Genomic DNA, 17,886 nt, shown 5'->3' with positions numbered 1-17,886 from the left:
CCTGCCTCATCCTTCATGTGGAATACTAGTTTCTTTCACATCACTTATCACTGATTGTAGTAATACATTTGTTGTGTTTATTTGCTTGGTGTTTATCTTCATAACCAGATGGCAGGCTCCATGAAGCCATGCTTGTTTGGTTCATCACTCTGTACCCAGGGCTGCACACCATGTCCAACACATAACAGGTGCTTCGTAATGTTTTTTGACAAAATGAAATGCTGACTACAGTAAAAGTCTCCAGCCAGGTCTCTTTGCCTCCTGCCCCATCCTTTCTGATTCATGTCTGATGCTTTGGATAGAGCCATATTCTTAAAACACAAGTTTTATCCTACCCAGTCCTTCTTCGGCAGAGTGTTTATTGGGTCCCACAACGCTTTTTGGAGGTTTATGGGAAATTAAGTGAAGTTAGGATCGAGATGATAGTGGGAAAATGTGCTGTGTGTCATTAATAACAATGCATTTAATTTTAAATTGGGGTTTACTTCAAACCCAAAACTGTGGGTTTGCTTTTTTAACCCATGAGCACAACAGGAAATGAATGAGTCAAGCTTCCTAGTATCTAGGGTCCTCTAGGTTAAGGCTTGATCAAATCAGCCCTGACTGCCCAGACCTGCCACTTAGGCAGCAGACCTGTCAGTGGTCCCAGGTGGTCACAGCCTACAGCTTCCCTTGCTGTGCTGTTCCCATGTGGGGCTCAGAGACCTTCCACCCAGCAGAGCAGCATGGGCTGTGGGGGTGGGATCCAGCTTCCTAGGGACTGTGTGTCTTCTGTGAAAGTGTGAACACTGAGGCGGGGGGATGAATATATGCTGGGTAGACAAGGCACACCCTGACTATAGCTATTTACAAAGTTGGGAAAACACAGTTTATTGAATTTCCTCTTCACTCAATGGTGGCCCATTTACCCCCTCTCTGTACTAAGAGGAAGTTCCATTAGCTCACACAAAGACAGCATTACGCATTCCTCAGCTTGGAAAAGCCCTTGAAGGAGATTGCTCAGTTGAAGAACAGCCGGGGCCTTCTTCTGTTGGGGACTGTAATCCAAATTCCCAAGAAATCTGCAAGTGTCTCATCAGCCCCGGCTGCTTGGAAGGACTCGCTCAGTTTCTCCCAAGGGCCTGTCTGTGGTGAGTGGTTACAGAGCAGCCTCAAAGCAGAGATGAACCAGCGCAAACTCCTACTCATTCCACAGAAACGGAGCAGGCAGGGCCTGCACCAAGGGCTGCGTCTTCTGACTTCCTTCTGACCTGCAAGCTGCTCTTTGATCTGTTGTATCCAACCAAACTGGCTGCAGTTCCTTGAATGTAATTCCTTTTACTCTCTCAATCTTTATATTTAGACCTTAGGGGCCTTTTCCATGGGGAATAAGCCATCGCTAACACCTCATTTCCAGGAGAAAGTGACCAACACTACTTTTCTTTCCAATATTGACAAGGAGGGCTCTAGGGCAAAAGCCTGAGCAGGTCTGAAATGGCGTGATATTAGTCAAGTTCTCTGAAGATGATAGGATCAGCACTTCCTCAGAACTAGTTATTTTCTCAGAATGAACAGGGTGAGGCAAGATTGGAGATGACACGGGGGAAAAGAGGTGAGGTGTCCCCAGTCACCTTCTAGGGGATTCAGGTAGGACGAAGAGAAAAGCACACCCAGGAAGCTCAGGCCGCGGGCCTGGGTTTGTTCTACCCACTGGGCTGAGCACGGGGAGAAATTCAAACCCACATGGGGTTTTTCATGGAGGGAGCAGGCTGCTTCTAGAATAGAGTGCAGATGGCTTCCGCACTTAGGAGAACCACCGCTGAGACACGCCTCCTGGGCAAGGGGAGCCAGGGACAGGGCTCTGGGAACAGAGCTCCAGGGAGGTCCGGTTTGCTGTCTTCCTGGAAAGGAGGGGTTTCCAGGTTCTTCTCTCCACATTGTCAGAACTCACATCCAAAACGTTGCATTGTGCTTTCCACCTCTTCCTTTTCTGTCTTCTGAAAGAGTCCCGCTGCACACTCCTTATCGCTTTCATTTTCACTTGTTTCCAAGAAAACTGTCCATTTTTCTTTACAGCCTCAACAGCCAATGACAGCTAGTGGCACATAGTACCACATGCCTGGCACCATGTTAAACTTTTTATGTGCAATTTCATTTACACCTCACAACATCCTCATGGGGAGTTGTCAACTCCACGTGACAGGCGGGGAAATTAAAACTTGATGAGGATAAGTAATGGGCCCAAGGTCACAATACAGGTAGCATGAGGACTCCCTGGGTCTGTCAGATTTAAGCCTGAGTCCTCAGCCCTGTTTCCTTAAAGTGACATCACACATCCCACACATTATTACCCTCCTCATTATCAACAACCGAGTCCTCCATGAGCCAATGTGCCATCAGCAATCTGACTGGTTTCACACGATTCCTGTGGTCTTGACAATTTATTGGAATAAAAAACATGTATCACTTATTGACAGAGCTTTGTGTTCAAGGCACATTCATACCCATTTCCTCAGCAGAACCTCACATCCCTGTGAATTAGACAAGTCAGTCATTATTCTGCAGATGAGGAAACTGAGGCTCCAAGAGGATAAGTGACTTCTCCAAGGTCATACCACTGGAAACAGCAAAGTCAGAGCTAGAATTTCGGGGCTCCTGAGATATCCAGAATTCTTTCACTGTGCAATGCTGCCTCTCCAATAAATAAATGAACAAAATAAATAAATAAAGCTTTCAAGGGAACCCTGAGGAATCCTCCCTCAAGCCTGCCTCCAGAGGGAGTTCAGTTACCAGACTGGCACCTAAGAGCACTTTGGCAGAGGGGTGGGGGTCATGGCTGGATTCCCTGGGCCAGAATATCTGTTTTCAGAATGCTCCAGAGAAAGGCAGGGCTGAGATGACTCTGGATGGCACGCACAGGCCTGTCCCCTCACAGCTTCCATGGCTGTGGACTGAACTGCCTTTGTTTGAAGGCAGAGTCCAAATGGCCTATGGGGAGGCAGGGCCCATAATGCCCCCTTCTGGGGCTGTGTCTGATACTGTCTTGGCATGACACCATGGACTCCCATTGGATCTGTTAGCCTCTGGCATAAGAAACAAGCCAGCTTGGTAGTCCACGGACAGTATCTGCATTCTCCCAGGACCAGCTTGGCTAATACCCAGCAAACATGGAGAGTCCCCTAAAGGTGGAGTCCTTATTTCACAGATGGGAGATTGAGGCCCTCTGACAAGTGGCTAGTCCAAAATCACACAGCTGAACACCAACAAGGCAGGGACCCCAGCCCAGTGCCCAGTGGCTTATCCTCTGGGTCTGTAGCTGGACATTAGCAGCAAACACAAGCCCAGGCCTCCAACCCTGACCCTCTGGGGCTGGCATGAGCTGGTGCCCAAGCCCAGAGGCCGCCCAAAGGGCTGAGTTATGACCAATACAAAAAACCATGGCTTCTCTGGAAGTTGTCAGCAAGATGGTGGGGCAGCAAAGTGAGGATGTGAGTGGCTTGGCCTCAGCAAGTGTCCCAGGGGGATGCTACTCCATTTGTTGGAGAGAGGGAGATATTTGCAGATGGGTGCCAGAGGTACCCACCAGAGGGATGGGTTCTGAGCTGGAAGCCCCATCCAGGGTCTCGGCTCCCTTTGTCTCCCCTCAGTGAATCCATTATGATGCGTTTGAGTGTCCAGAAAATATATACCTTAAGATCTTCCAGTGACAAGCTTCCTGCCTCAGAGGCCCGATGAGGGGAGGTTCCCCATGTGACCATCCCAGAGATCAAACTCGGCCTTCATATCCTCCTTTTTCCCCTAAAAATGACCCCAGCAGCAAGGCCCTGAAGCTTCCATTCCTACAGCCCTTCCTCCTGCTGGAAGCTCTGATGCTCGAGTGGCCTAAGCAGGGAGGTCTGGGTCTGAGCTGACTTCAGCCTGGTGGCCTCACCACAACTCCAGAAAGCCCCATGGTTCCCCTGAGCAAATAATCCTTTATGATACAGGAAAGAGTTCCAAGGAGGGAGAAGGTCCCTGCCCTTCTCAGCTCTGCCAGAGTCTGCAGGGCCCCAGTCAACAGAACAGGTCAGTGCCACCCACATACCCTGCACTAGTTCAGTGAGTTGGCCTCCTCCTGCCCCAGGTACCCTGACCAGCCCTGCAGGGCCTGGCTGGGGCTGGCCCCAGTGGACTTGCAGAAAAGTGCCCAGACTGCCTCATGCCTAACTTCTGCCCCGGGGGCCCTCGTCCTGGTCCAGGCAGAGGTGCAGGCATGGCTAAAATCAAAAGCAGCCTCTCAGCCTGAGTCACTCACTTGACTGCAGGCTAGAGATGAGGGGCAGGGTGACCAGGTCTGAGTTAAAGCTGCCCAGGAGACCACCTGGGGCTGCCACACAGCCTAGAGGGGCAAGGTCATGGGCAAAGCTCCAGTCAGATATTCCCAGGTCACTGCAGCTGCTCAAGGCCAGGAGTGACCATTCCTCAGTGGGCTGGTTCCACTGTCCCGTTGGGGCCCCTGAGGAAGCCAGAGTCATTTCTAGAGGATCCTGTTTCAAATAGCCCTTGGCCAGGGCTGGTGGATGCAAGCCTGCCTCATCAACCAGGCATCTCCCGAATTTGGGGCCAAGGCCATCTGTCAAGGGAGATTCTTCCTCCCGGCAGCCTGTCTTGGTTGCCTTCTCTTCAGCACATCTGGTCTGCCTCAAGTAGCCCTGGAATGCCACAGCAGCTGGGTCTTCTTCCCCAGGCACCTCAGGCTCTGGGGGACTGTGGTGGCCCAAGGCTGAGCCACGCTGTGTGTCCCCAGCCCGGCCCTCAGAGTTTTGAACTAGGCCAATGCCACTGTCATCCTGGCCCCTGCTGTTGCTCCCCACCTGTTGCTCCCAGGTGGGCCCTGTGCTGGGGCTCAGGCCGGGCTCCTGCAGGCAGATCCCGCTGTCCGTGCTATTGCTGCTGCCACTACTGCAGCTGTCCCCCAGCACAGGGGGCTCCCCGTTTCCCAGCGTTCTGTCAGCCTGGGGGTGAGGGTCAGGGAGGAGGAACTGGGGCTCTTCAGTCTGCAGGGATGGCTTGGTGCTGCCAAAGCCACTGTCTGTGCTGCCGTGCAGGTCCAAGTTCTTCAGCTCTGGGGACACCTTCAGAAAGGCCTCCTCATCAAGCGGGTGGATGGTGTCTTGGGTCTCTGGGGAGGGACGCTGGCTGATGAAGATGAAGGGGCTGGGCTTCTTGAAGAGCTGGGGAAGAGAGGGCAGAGTGAGAGAAGCAGGAGTCACCTTCCAGCACCCATCCCAGTGCTGCCGGGGAAGGCCAGGCCCAGGAGGAGAGCTCCTAAATTACACTGCAATGTATTCTGTTTTGTTTTCGAATCCAGCTTTCCTCCTAATGCAATTCCCAGTTTGGCTCAGGCCAGATACACAAGAAACTTGTATTCTCAGGCCCAGATGGAGTAACAGGCAGAACCAGGGTCTGCTGAGCATGGTGAAAACTCTCAGGTGGCTCCATCCACAGTGCTTTTCAAACCTGAAAGCAGGCTAGACCCATCTAGAAGCATGTTTCAAACTTTTTTGACTATGACTCAAAATCAGAAATAAGTTGCATAATGACTTGTATATATAACCCGTATGTAAATAACTGAAACCAGTTTCACAAAATAATACTCATCATTATGAGCTGTGCCATGATATTTCTGCAGTTCTTATTCTATTGTATCCCAGTCTACGCCCTCCTGCCCATTTCATTTTCTAAAATTCTGGATGTAAGACACCAAATTAAGTTTTCTATTCCCTGAGTAGTGACCCACACGAACATGGTGGCTGCAGTGTGGGGCAGTGGCACAAGTGTGGAACTCACAGTGAAGGGGCTGCTCTCTGTTAATTGCCAAGGGTTTTAAGGAAGCCACATAACCCCTCTGCCCTAGCCACACTGGTGTTCTTTCTGTCCCAGAACACATCAAGCACCGTGCTGCCTCAGGGCCTTTGCACACACTCTCCCTCCTGTTTGAAATGCTCTCGGCACTTTATATGGCTGTGTCCTGTTCATGGTTTAGGTCTCAGCTCAGATGTCACTTCTTCAGCAAAGCCTTCCTGAATACCTTGCCTAAAGCAGTACTCCTGCCACTCTCTCCACATTAACCCTGTTACTTCTTCCTAGCACTTTATTCCTAGAATTATTTTACTTGTTTGTTTTCTGTCTCTCACTATACACACACTCACTTACTCCACATTCCCAAAAGAACACAAACTCCTTGAGGGCAGGAACTGTCTAGTGTTGTTTACTACCCTGTCTCCAGAGTCTAAACTGAGCTGGCACACAGTAGGCCCTCCTAAGGTCTGCCGACTGACTCACTGACTCACTGTTGCATATCTGCCCTCATTTCCTTGGTACATGATGATTCAAATGCAGCTCTTATTGGTTGAGTGCCTATTCCTATCACATTGCTTGGTGATTTAGGATGTGTCCTCTAGAGCCAGACTTCCTGGGTTCAAATCCCAGCTCTGACTCTTATCAGCTTTGTCACCCTGACCAAATTACTTACCCTCTCTGTGCTTTAGTTCCTCATCTGTAACATGGAAATAATGACAGTACCTGCCTCCTTATGCTGTAATGTGTCTACAGTGCTTAGAACAAAGTGTGGTACATAGAAGGTGCTCAATAAATATATGTTGAATTGAACTTTACCCTCCAATAATTCTGTAAGAGAAGTATTATTACCTCTATTTCCTAGAGGAGAAAACTGAAACTCAGAGAAGATAAATGACTTGCACAAAGTGGCACAACAGTAAAGAACACAACTGGAATTCATCCTCAACTGTCCTGATTTGAAATCCCTTCCTTGTCCAATAATACTTACCTTGATGAACTGTTGAAAGATCAAATCAAACAAGCTAATGAATGAGAACAAACTAATGAATGTGTCAGTGCTCTGTGCATTATAATTTATTCATGTGGTAATAACTACGATCATCAGATGAAGGGATTGAGCTATATTTATCCTGAAGAGAAAAAACCCTCAAGGACAAGTCAGTTCTGTGATCCAAAAGTACAGAAGGGGCAGGGTGCGGTGGCTAATGCCTATAATCCTAGCACTTTGGGAGGCCGAGGTGGGCATATCACCGGAGGTCAGGAGTTCGAGACCAGCCTGGTCAACACCCCGTCTCTACTAAAAATACAAAAATTAGCCAGGCATGGTGGCAGATGCCTGTAATCCCAGCTACTTGGGAGGCTAAGGCAGGAGAATCACTGGAACCTGGGAGGGTGAGGCTGCAAGTGAGCTGAGATTGCGCCACTGCACTTGTCTCTCGTCTCGTTTTCCCTAGAGATCCCAGGATCCCTCTGGAGATTCCCCTTCCAGTTGTGGGGCCCCTGCCTTGCAGACGGAGCTGGTCCTTCCCAGCTGATCCCTCAGCCATCATGCAATAGTGCCAGCTATGGAGGCTATGGTGGGCAATCTTCAATGCGGCCTGAACTCCAGGCCAGAGACCAGGCCGAGGTTTGGAAAATGCTGCCCAATCTTTGCAAGCTGAGTTTTGGAGACTGGCTTGCCACAAATGTATCATTTGTCAGTACAATGTAGCAAGAGGACACACCCTGGGAGGGGAGGAGGGCTTGGCCTCCTCCATGAGCCCCTCCCTGTCCCCCGCCAGCATCCCCTCTCCAGTGGCCCAGCATCCCCACCGCCCCCCAGTGTCCTCTCTCCTCTGGCCCACTCTGGCAGCAGCCCGAGGACCAGCACTTCTGGCCTTTCCTTCTTTCTCTCTTGTGGAACACGCATGGCTACTAGTGGTAGGAAAGTGGGTTCCCTCCCTGACTCTTCCTGGCTGTGTGGCCCTGTGTGTGTAACAATCTCTCTGTGCCTCAGTTTCCTCACTTATGAAATGGGGATAATAACTGTGCCTCATAATCAGAGATGCAATGCACAGGGGCTAGTCCATGGCCAACTACTAGTAGATCATATCAAAATGGCTCGTGGTCATTGAGATTTGTGATTCCATGTGTCTCATCTGAGCTACTGGATGGCAACATTCTCGGTACTGGGCTTCACGCTCACTTCCTCCCTCTGTCCCCACAGTGCTTGATGAAGGTATCTCCCAATCACATCAGGGCTGAGAGCAGAGGCAAGCTAAGGCAATGGACTGGCTGGGAGGAAAAGAGCTCCCTGCCCTCCTGGAAGCTTGGGTGTGGCTGGGAAGGACGGGGCAGTGACCTCCTTGCAAGACTCACCAGGACACTGGGCAGCTTCTTTCGGCGCCGCACATACAGCTGGAGGGCCAGGCAGTAGGCGAGGGCTCCGGAGAGCAGCAGGACAAAGGCAAAGAAGATGATGACGTTGGTCACGGTGAAATCTGCAGGCCCAGAGAGATGTGTTTGTGGCCTGTCACCATGGGGCACGGTGATTCTGGTCATAGGACTCTGGTCCCATGAAATCCATTGCCCACTGTCAGGAACCATTCAGTGAGTGGCCCAAGGCAAACTACAGGCCACAACTCTAGATGTGTCTAGGTTTCTGCGAATCCCTACCTGGCCTTCCAAACCATGCCCTGAAGGATTCCCTTAGGGGATGCGCTAACTGCTTCCAGCTCTCTGCACATGACTCCCATCACAGCAAACAGAACAGTGAGGCAGGATGGTAGAGCAGGTAAGAATCGAGGCTCCGGGGGCTGCTAGATGTGGGTTCAAGTCCCAGCTTCACCACTTACTAGCTGTGCAATTGTGGACAAATTAATTACTCTGTCAGAGCCACTGACCTCATAAGGTAGTTGTGAAGTACACAGCACTGACCATGTACCAATACCATCAGATTATTTTAACTTTTATACTTATAGGAGGTAAATACTATCATCAGCCCCATTTTTACATATTAGGATCCTGAAGCACATAGAAGTTAAGTAATTTGCCCAAAGTCATAAACCTCAAAAGTTGTAAAGCTGAGATTTGGAACTATTTCATGTATCAGTGAATGAATGTATGAAAAACTCTTAAGACTGCCTGATACCCACTTAGTGCCTTCCTCTGCATTGAGACTTAAATGACACTGAGCTGTTGAGTGTCCTTCATAAACTGAAATTTTTTGCAGATCTAGCAGGAGTCACTTTCACCTTTGCCAGACTCTGCCCACACTGGACTGGCCCCTCCCAGAGCACTTACTGTTGGCATGTTTCACTGGGCACTGGACATCTCATCTGCTGTCCAATAAGAGTTGCTTGTTACAGTCTCCTCTGTGCACACTCTATCTCCCCAGCCAGGATGCAAGATCCTCCTAGGCAGGACCGTGGCCTCCATGTCCTCTATTATCTCCCTCCCCCTACAGCCCCGGCACCTGACTGACAGCCTGGAGCAGTATTTGCTGACTTTAGCAGCTCTGGCGAGGAGCAGAGCAGAATAGGGGAAGTAAGGAGAAGCCCTTTGTATCCCTGGCTCTGAGGAAGAACAGCAGAAGACCGTAACAACAGGAACTAGCACAGATCACTGAAGATGGCCCCGGGGGAGGGGGATGTTGTTGGGAAACACCGCTGTGCTCCAGTGGGAGGACCCTAGATCCAAGAGACCTGGTTCTGCCACCAAGTCCTGGCTGTGCAACCCTAGGAAGTTGCTAATACTGAGCCTCAGTTCCCTCATCTCTAAAATGAGGACAGTAGGACCTCTCTCCTATTAAGGATGCAGAGCTATGTGAAGCAGCACCTAACACAGTGGCTGGCACCAGCATCCCAGGTGCACGCGTTTTGGATTGCACCAGGCCCTCCCAGTCTCCCTCCCCATGCTGAGAGCAGCCCAGCTGACTCACACTGCCTGGTGAGGGAGACGCACTCCTCTTTAGACCACATCCCCTTGTTACTTCGGGAAGCGACAGATGGTTTCACCTGGACACAGAACTCTCCCACTTCTCCAGAGGTTAGGAGGCTGAAGTTTTCATGTTTTACTTTCTTGTGTGTGAACTGAAACAAAAATGATAGCAATTAACAAAATCCTTTTATTTCATGGCACACGGACACTGAGAGCTGGTGGGCCTTTAGAGGTGATTTCAGCCAACCCCCTTCAGTATCCTTTGTCTAAGATGACAAACCCCACAATTACCAATGCAGCACATGATCACTGTAATGACCACAATTTTATTTTGTATTTTAAAAGAAAAAGCGGTGTTTTATAGATGCTGAAGATCTTCCCAGAAGGGGCTGGAATCAACAGTGGTGGAGAGGAGAGAGGGTGGATTTTGCAGATGCCAGCTCTCCCATAACAGGGGCGCCCTCTGGTAGGTTACACAGCCTCTCAGAGCCTTATTGCTTCATCTAGAAGGGCTCTGGGGTGCCCAATTGCCCTAGTAGGCAATTCCTTTGAGGAGCATCTCACAAGAGCATAGCTCTGAGGGCTGAGGTGGTTTCTACTCCCTCCTCTGCCCACCCACCATCCCAGACCCTCCCTTGAGTCCACAAGCAAAGTTCCCAATGGCACACAAGGGTGCTTCCAGCCCAGGGGACAGGGAAGCCAAGGGAGTTCTGGCCCTGGGGCCTTGGGGAACCCCATACCGTGAAGTTTCCCGGCACCTTGCGAATGGCAATCTCATACTCTCGGAAGTGACTGAAGATGCTTTCATATGTGTCATTTGCGGGGGCCATCTTGGGCCTGGGTAGCTGAATCTTCCCGAGGATGAAGCCATTGTGGATCTCTAGGTTCACACTGCCAACTGTCAGAGTCACTAAATGGAGTTGGGGCGGGGGGGAATACCATGAGACTTGAGGGCTGAGGAGGGCCTGGGTGTCCCCCCCCGAGACTTCGCCTCCAGAATTAAGCTTAATTAGAACCTAGGCCTAAAACTTGGCCACAGGTTTGTCAATGCAGCAGAATGTAAGGACTTCTTGGGGAGCACATTAAAAATACATATACCCTAAAATCAGATGCATCAACCAATGGAATATGATGGAGAGCCCAGAAATAAACCCACAATTGATTTTCAACAAAGGGGCCAAGAACACACAATGGGAAAAGAACAGTCTCTTCAACAAATGGTGTTGGGAAAACTGGATATTCACAAACAGAACAATGAAAATAGATCTTTGTCTCACCTCTTACACAACAATCAACACAAAATGGATTAAAGACAAATGTAACACCTGAAACTATAAAAACCACCAGAAGAAAACCTGGGGCAAAGTTCTAAGACTTTGGTCTGCGCAAAGATTTCTTGGATACGATCCCTAAAGCACAGGCAACAAAAGCAAAAATAGACAAATGGGATTGCATCACACTAAAGAGCTTCTGCACAGCAAAAGAAACAACCACTAGAGTGAAGACACAATCTATGAATGGGTGGAAAATATTTACAAATGTTCATTGAATAAGGGGTTAATATCCAAAATATACAAGGAACTCATACTACTTAATAACAAGAAAACAAATAAACCTGTTTTTAAAATGGGTAAAGGACTTGAATAGACAGTTAAAAGAAGACATACAAATGACCAGCAGATACATGAAAAAATGGTCAACATCTCTAATCATCAGAGAAATGCAAATTAAAACCACAATGAGATACCACTCCACACCTGTTAGATTGGCTATTATCCAAAAGATGGAAGTAACAAGCGTTGGCAAGGATGTGGTGAAAAGGGAAACCCTTGCACGTCGCTGGTGGTGAATTCCTCAGCCATTATGGAAAACAGTATGGATGTTCCTCAAAAATCTAAAAATAGAGCTACGATGTGATCCAGCAATTCCCACTACTGGGTATATATCGAAAGATATTGAAATTAGTGTATTGAAGAGATACCTGTATCCCCCGTTCATTGCAGTATTATTCATAACAGCCAAGAAATGCCCACCAATGGATGAATGGGTTTTTTAAATGTGGTATGTATATACAACAGAATCCTATTCAGCCTCGAAAAATAGGAAACTGAGGCCCGGCCCAGTGGCTCACGCCTGTAATCCTAGCACTTTGGGAGGCTTAGGCGGGTGGATCATTTGAGGTCAGGAGTCCAAGACCAGCCTGGCCAAGATGGTGAAAGCCCATCTCTACTAAAAATACAAAAATTAGCCAGGCATGGTGGCACGTGCCTGTAATCCCAGCTACTCAGGAGGCTGAAGCAGGAGAATCTCTTGAACTCGGGAGGCGGAGGTTGAAGCGAGATGAGATCAAGACATTGCACTGCAGCCTGGGTGACAGAGCAAGACTTTGTCTCAAATTGAAAAAAAAGGAAACTCTCATTTGGGACAACACAGATGGACCTAGAGGACATCATGAGCGAAATAAGCCAGGTGCAAAGGGATAAATGCCATAAGATCTCACTTATGTATAGAATCTAAGTAGAATTATTTTAGAATTCAATTCATAGAAGTAGAGAGTAGAAGGGGTTACCAGAGGCTGGAAGGAAGCAGGTGGGAGAAGTGGATAGGGAACAAGGAGAGGGGTACCAAGTTACAGTGAGACAGGAGAAATAAGTTCTGGTGCCTATTACACGGCAAGGTGACTGTAGTAATAATAATGGACTGTATATTTCAAAATAGCTGAAAGATAATATTTTAAATGTTTTTGGCACAAAGAAATGCTAAATATTTGAGGTGATAGATATTCTAATTACCTTGATTTGATCATTCCACAAGGTATACATGTATTATGTATACATAACACTGTACCTCATAAACATGTAGAATTATTACTTGTCAATTAAAAGAAAAACTTTTTATAAAACGTTTTCAACACTCTACTGTTTTTTGTTTATTTGTTTGTTTTTTTGAGACAGAGTCTTGCTCTATCACCCAGACTGGAGTGCAATGGCTTGATCTTGGCTCACTGCAACCTCTGCCTCCTGAGTTCAAGTGATTCTCCTGCCTCAGCCTCCCTGAGTAGCTGAGACTACAGGTGCACGCCACAACGCCCGGCTAATTTTTGTAGTTTTAGAAGAGATGGGGTTTCACCTTGTCAGCCAGGCTGGTCTCAAACTCCTGACCTCAGGTGATCCACTCACCTTGGCCTCCCAAAGTGCTGGGATTACAGCCGTGAGCCACCGAGCCCAGCCCAACACTTTACTGTTAAGCATAATATTTATGGTAGATATGTGTAGATAGATACCTTTCTACAGGTTAGGACATTTTCTTTCTACTTTAACTTTGCTTAGTTTCTTTTTAAATGTTGTTTTCTTTTTTAAATGGTTAATGTGATAAATTGCATTGATTATATTTTTATGTAGAAATTTCCAATAGACAGAAAAGTAGAAGAGAATATAATGATTTCCAAAGTCCCAGCTTTAGTAATTGCAAACACTAGGCCAATTTTGAAGTAATTGGTGGCAGGGGAGGGTCATCAATATCCCCCCACGAAATTTACTTTAGCATTTTAAAGAAAATCCCAAGCCCTGTATTGCTTAATTCCTAATTACGTAAGTATGTATCTCTCACATATCACACCTTTGTAAATATAACTACCATGCTGTTATCACATGTAACAAACAAATACCTAGTAATATGCCCTAAAAACCATTTCATATACAAATATGGTGATTTCCTCAAAAATGTCTTTTTATAATTGCCTTGCTCAAATCAAAATACAAAGAAGAACAAAATGTTAAAAAAAAAAAAAATACAGATGCCCTGGGCCCATTCAAGACACAGTTAGTCTGAATTTCTGAGGCTGGGCCCTGGAAATAGATATTTTAAACACACTTGCTGGGAAACGTTTCTGCACCAGCTGAGCAGTGGCCTGTGGGCAGGCATTTGGAAGCCAATGACCTCCTAGACCATCGGCTCTAACTCTGAATCCTACAGAGCGAGGTCTCCATGCACACAAAACTTTCTCAATCCCAACTGGTGGGATGAAAAATCCCATTGAGTTGGGGGCTTATCCTTTCCTCTTACCTCTCCAGAGAGGGATCCATAACTTCTCTTTAGTAGCACTTCCCATTTCAAAGGGATGACCCCTGGGTGTTCACCCCTAAAGAAGTGGGGCTTTCACCCAAATTCTGCCTACTGCTTGCTGCCCTATGCTGAGTGTTCATGGATTCGCTTCCTCTCCCTGAACCCTCCCTGAAAAAACAAGTTCACAGGCCTGGACCTGGTGACTCAGCTGCCCCAACCCACCCCAAGACCTCTCTTCTGTAGGATAAACAACTCCAGTTCCCTTTTAAATCTCAAACAACTTGGGCTATTTTTATCTAACATTCTCCAAAGTCCTGCCCTGTTTGGGCAACTAGTTCTCCGGCCAGGGAGGCTGGCCGACATGGTGAGCTATGGTAATAGACAGAAAAGCTCTAGACTAGAGTTCCTGGCTGGAAGGGACTTCAGAGCCATGTTCTAAGTCAAGGGAGGAAAAGCACCTTCATCCACAGAGAAGCGGGTGTTGGTGACGGTCCAGTTGGAGTGCCGGCTGCCGTCCACAGCCCGCACTCTGGCCCGGTAGCCATTGCTGCGGTACAGGTCCAAGGTCACTGCGGTAAGGTCATAGGACAGGGTCTGGCTACAGTTGGAGATGGAGTTCCAGGACTCTATTCCATACCTGAGGAGATACCAGGTTAGGCACTGGAAACGAGCTTGTGCTCAATCCTACCTCCTTTAAGGGAGACGCAAGAGGCCAGGAAGAGAGCTCCCACAGTGGGAGAAACTGGGACAGCCCTCAGGCTATATCCTCTAGTCCACGGCAGCTCATTGTGAGGGGTCTCCCTTGGTCTTGGGACCCCGTACCAATTTCCATGTGGTCTAGAAGATTTTTAGATAGGAATACGAGTAGTCCCAGCTCTTCCAGAAATTCTTTCTGGCTCCTACAGCACAGCCTGGTCTCTCCCTTCTCCCCACTGCCTTTACAGTCATTAGTGTTCCCCTGTTGTCTGGCTGTACTGTGGATGCTTCTCCTTTTCCAGTAAGATAGAAAAGCCTTGGAGGCCGGAGGTGGTGCCTCACGCCAGTAATCCCAGCCCTTTGGGAGGCTGAGGCGGGTGGATCACCTGAAGTCAGGAGTTCGAGACCAGCCTGGCCAACATGGTGAAACCCTGTCTCTACTAAAAATGCAAACATTAGCCAGGCATGGTGGTGGACCCCTGTAATCCCAGCTACTTGGGAGGCTGAGGTGGGAGAATTGCTTGAACCCAGGAGGCAGAGGCTGCAGTGAGCTGAGATTGCGCCACTGCACTCCAGCCTGGGTGACAGAGTGAGAAGCTGTCTCAACGAAACAAAATAAAACAAAAGAAAAAAGAGAAAAGCCTTGGCACAAAGGCTTTTCTTACTCTGGAGTGAGCAAAGGCTCTGGCCTTTTCACCCAGAGCTCCCGGCACATTGCTCAGCAAGGGAGTCTCAGTCAGTACTTGTCAACTGCTGGCTATGTGTTAGGGGCCCTCAGGCACTCACTTCATTAACAAGGCAGGTATCTTCCCATGCTAGGAGAGTAGAGGACAAGGCGGGGATTCACTCCTCCCTCCCCCTCCCTCTTCCCTTTTCCTCACCTCAGGAGCGCCACTTCATAGCAGGTACTTTCAGACTGATTTGGGATGGGTGTCCAGTGGAGGATGTGGTGGAAAAATTCTGCTTCAAACCACACAGACGGAGGGCTGGGCAGCTCTGTCCCTGGGGAGAAGAGTGTCAGTACCACAGCTTGGAGGGGGGGCAGGCATTGATGACCCCAATTTTACCAAAGAAGAAAGGGAGGTTCAGAGAGGCTATGACTCGCCCGAGGCCAGTGGAGCCCGTAAGGGGCAGAGTGGGCACATGAATCCACATGTGTCTGATTCTAGAGCTAGTGTGTCTCCCTAAATCACTGCCCTGTGCTCTCTGTGATCAGAAGCTGCAGTGGGGGCTGAGAAGAGCCAAGCTGAGTCTGATGCCTACCAGGGAAGAAGGCAGGGGCCGAGGGCTAAGCAAGTTGGCAATGAGCTCTCAGATGTGTTAGTCCCTGGCTCTGCCCAATCCCTGTCCCTGCTCTAGCACTATTCCTAGGCTTGGCCCCATCCACACACCTGGTCCCCACCCTGGCTTGGCCCAGGCTCCAGCTCAAAGCCACCTCACTAAGTACACAGACAGCCTGCTTGCTGACATCTGCCTCCTTCTCTTCATAGGTCTCCTGGGCTCCCCAAGCTAAGCGCTTGCCTCATTCCCTAGTTTCTGGGAGGGCTTTGCCTATAGCCAGATGTCCAACCTCTGGCTGGGCAAGGACAGATGGAATAAATCAGCTCTGGCTCTACACATGGCTGAGGACATCCCCACAAGAGCTGGCACCTGTAGCTCCGAGGCGAGATACTCAATACCAATTCCTAGCTCTACTCTCCCTTTACCCCCAGTACACACCATTCACCATGGGAAACACTGCTGAAGGCATTGTCTTCTTTGTAAGAATGCAACAAACATTTCTACTTTAAGAGTCTTGTTGATCAAGCAGACTGAAGTATGTGCAAGGCCAACGGCTGGTTGGTTCCCTTTCTCTCCTCCTTGATCCTCTAAGTTCTCTCCATTTGACAGCGACTCTGCTCCCGCTCCCTAGTTTTCTAACTTCTCTACATCTCTCTAATCATGCACCTGTTTTTTATTTATTTTTTGGGGGGGGAGGACTCTGTCATCTGTCTCTTGCTTTCTTTCTTATACCGTCTTTGATCTTCACGTCAGTGCCTTGATTTCGAAACATTAGACGGAAAGTGAAAAATGCAGCGTGTCGTTGTGGTATTTGGGCTGCACATCTCCGACTCAGTTCTCGATCACGTGAATGGCTGACTGCATGTTTTACTTTGTATTTTGGTGTCATGAAGAAGCAGTTTCGGTCCTTGCTCTCTGTCTCTGCTCTTGGTCCTTCCAACTCCCGGCTCTTTCATTCTGTCTCTGGGGTTTACTTTTCTTAGTTGCAGAAACCTTGCCGGAGAACTGTCTGGGTTAGGAGCCTGAACTGGGTTAGAAGCCTGAACTGGCTGGGTTAGGAGGAGAGAGGCAGGGGGCAGTGGGAGTGAGTTGGGGGCTACAGGTGGAGCAAGGGGGATCAGATCAGGGTGATCAGTGAGGGATGAAGGTGAGATGGGAGAAGGACAGACAGAGGCTAGTTGAAGAGTCGACTAAGAGAAGGGAGAGTCAGGAGATCAAAATTATTCCCCAAGGGGACAAGAAGTCCCATCATTTGAACCTAAACAGCAAAAAACCTAGAGCTAAACTTACGGCTCATCTAGAAGTGGGTGGATGATGAGGTTTGCGGGTTGGGGGTTTGGCCTTGCGCATACTTCTCTATCCTTCCCAATCCGTCAGTTCCTGTCAATCTCAGCCTCTTCCACTTCCACAACAGGTGAGCCTGAGATCCAGGTTTGCCAGAGTAAGGGAGCACCCGGGCACCGCTCTGTCAGAGGGCCAGCCAGCCAGGGCTCTCCACTGGATGGAGAACTTTAATGGAGCGGGCGCGGAGAGGGCAGGGCAGGGAAGGGCCGCGTCCCGGAGCCTTACCATGAGCGTCTGAGCCAAGACGGAGGCTGAGGAGCGCCGCCAGCAGCACTACGAGGCACGGCAGCATCCTGGGCGCGCCGCATCGTCCGGGGCCGGAGCGGAGCCGGCCTGCGCGCCTCCAGCTACCCTTGGGCTGGGACTGACAGCTCCGCCGCCCGCTCCGCCAGCGCCCCGCAGGGCTGACGTCAGCGGGGCGTGGCCTACAGACGCCCCGCCCCCGAGGCCGCGGACGGGGAACCACTGTCCCACAGGGCTACCGCCTGGGGCAACCCGAGGCTGTCCTGGGGCGGAAGCGGGCTCCGGCCACCCCTCCCTTTCCCTCCCTCTGGGCCTCCAGTGCCTTCGGATCAAAGTGGTCCGGGTAGCCCGGCCGGCCGTGGGTACGTGTGTGTGTGTGTGCGCGCGCGCGTGTGTGCATGTGCTGGGAAGCAGGTGGCCAGGCACAGCCTCGGCCCTGAGTGCGGAAGGTGGGGTGAGGGCGTCCGAGCCGCTTTTGCCTGGAGTGCCGGCTTGGCGTTAAGGATGTGGCCGCGGCCG

The 17,886-nt window shown here is 49.5% G+C and overlaps 1 protein-coding gene across 2 annotated transcripts; it reads right to left on the bottom strand.

The window, feature by feature from the left end:
• Window positions 1–2,401: 2,401 nt before the first annotated feature.
• On the bottom strand, window positions 2,402–17,557 carry IL10RA (interleukin 10 receptor subunit alpha). Of its 2 annotated transcripts, XM_024930884.4 has the most exons (8): window positions 17,350–17,471; window positions 17,071–17,200; window positions 15,381–15,501; window positions 14,262–14,440; window positions 10,479–10,648; window positions 9,740–9,890; window positions 8,179–8,300; window positions 2,402–5,192 (listed from the first exon to the last, which is right to left on the bottom strand). In XM_024930884.4, the coding sequence occupies exons 2-8, from the start codon at window positions 17,075–17,077 to the stop codon at window positions 4,266–4,268; spliced, it is 1,677 nt and encodes a 558-aa protein (XP_024786652.1). In that variant the 5' UTR covers window positions 17,078–17,200; window positions 17,350–17,471; the 3' UTR covers window positions 2,402–4,265. The 2 variants fall into 2 exon arrangements, with proteins under 2 accessions (XP_024786652.1, XP_003820111.1); XM_003820063.5 differs by lacking the exon at window positions 17,071–17,200 and having other exon boundaries at window positions 17,350–17,557.
• Window positions 17,558–17,886: the final 329 nt, after the last annotated feature.

The sequence above is a fragment of the Pan paniscus genome, chromosome 9 (genome assembly GCF_029289425.2).
Source record: "Pan paniscus chromosome 9, NHGRI_mPanPan1-v2.0_pri, whole genome shotgun sequence".
Taxonomy (NCBI): domain Eukaryota; kingdom Metazoa; phylum Chordata; class Mammalia; order Primates; family Hominidae; genus Pan; species Pan paniscus.
Note: the sequence above shows the minus strand (reverse complement) of the source record. Positions and strands in the feature narration are given on the sequence as shown.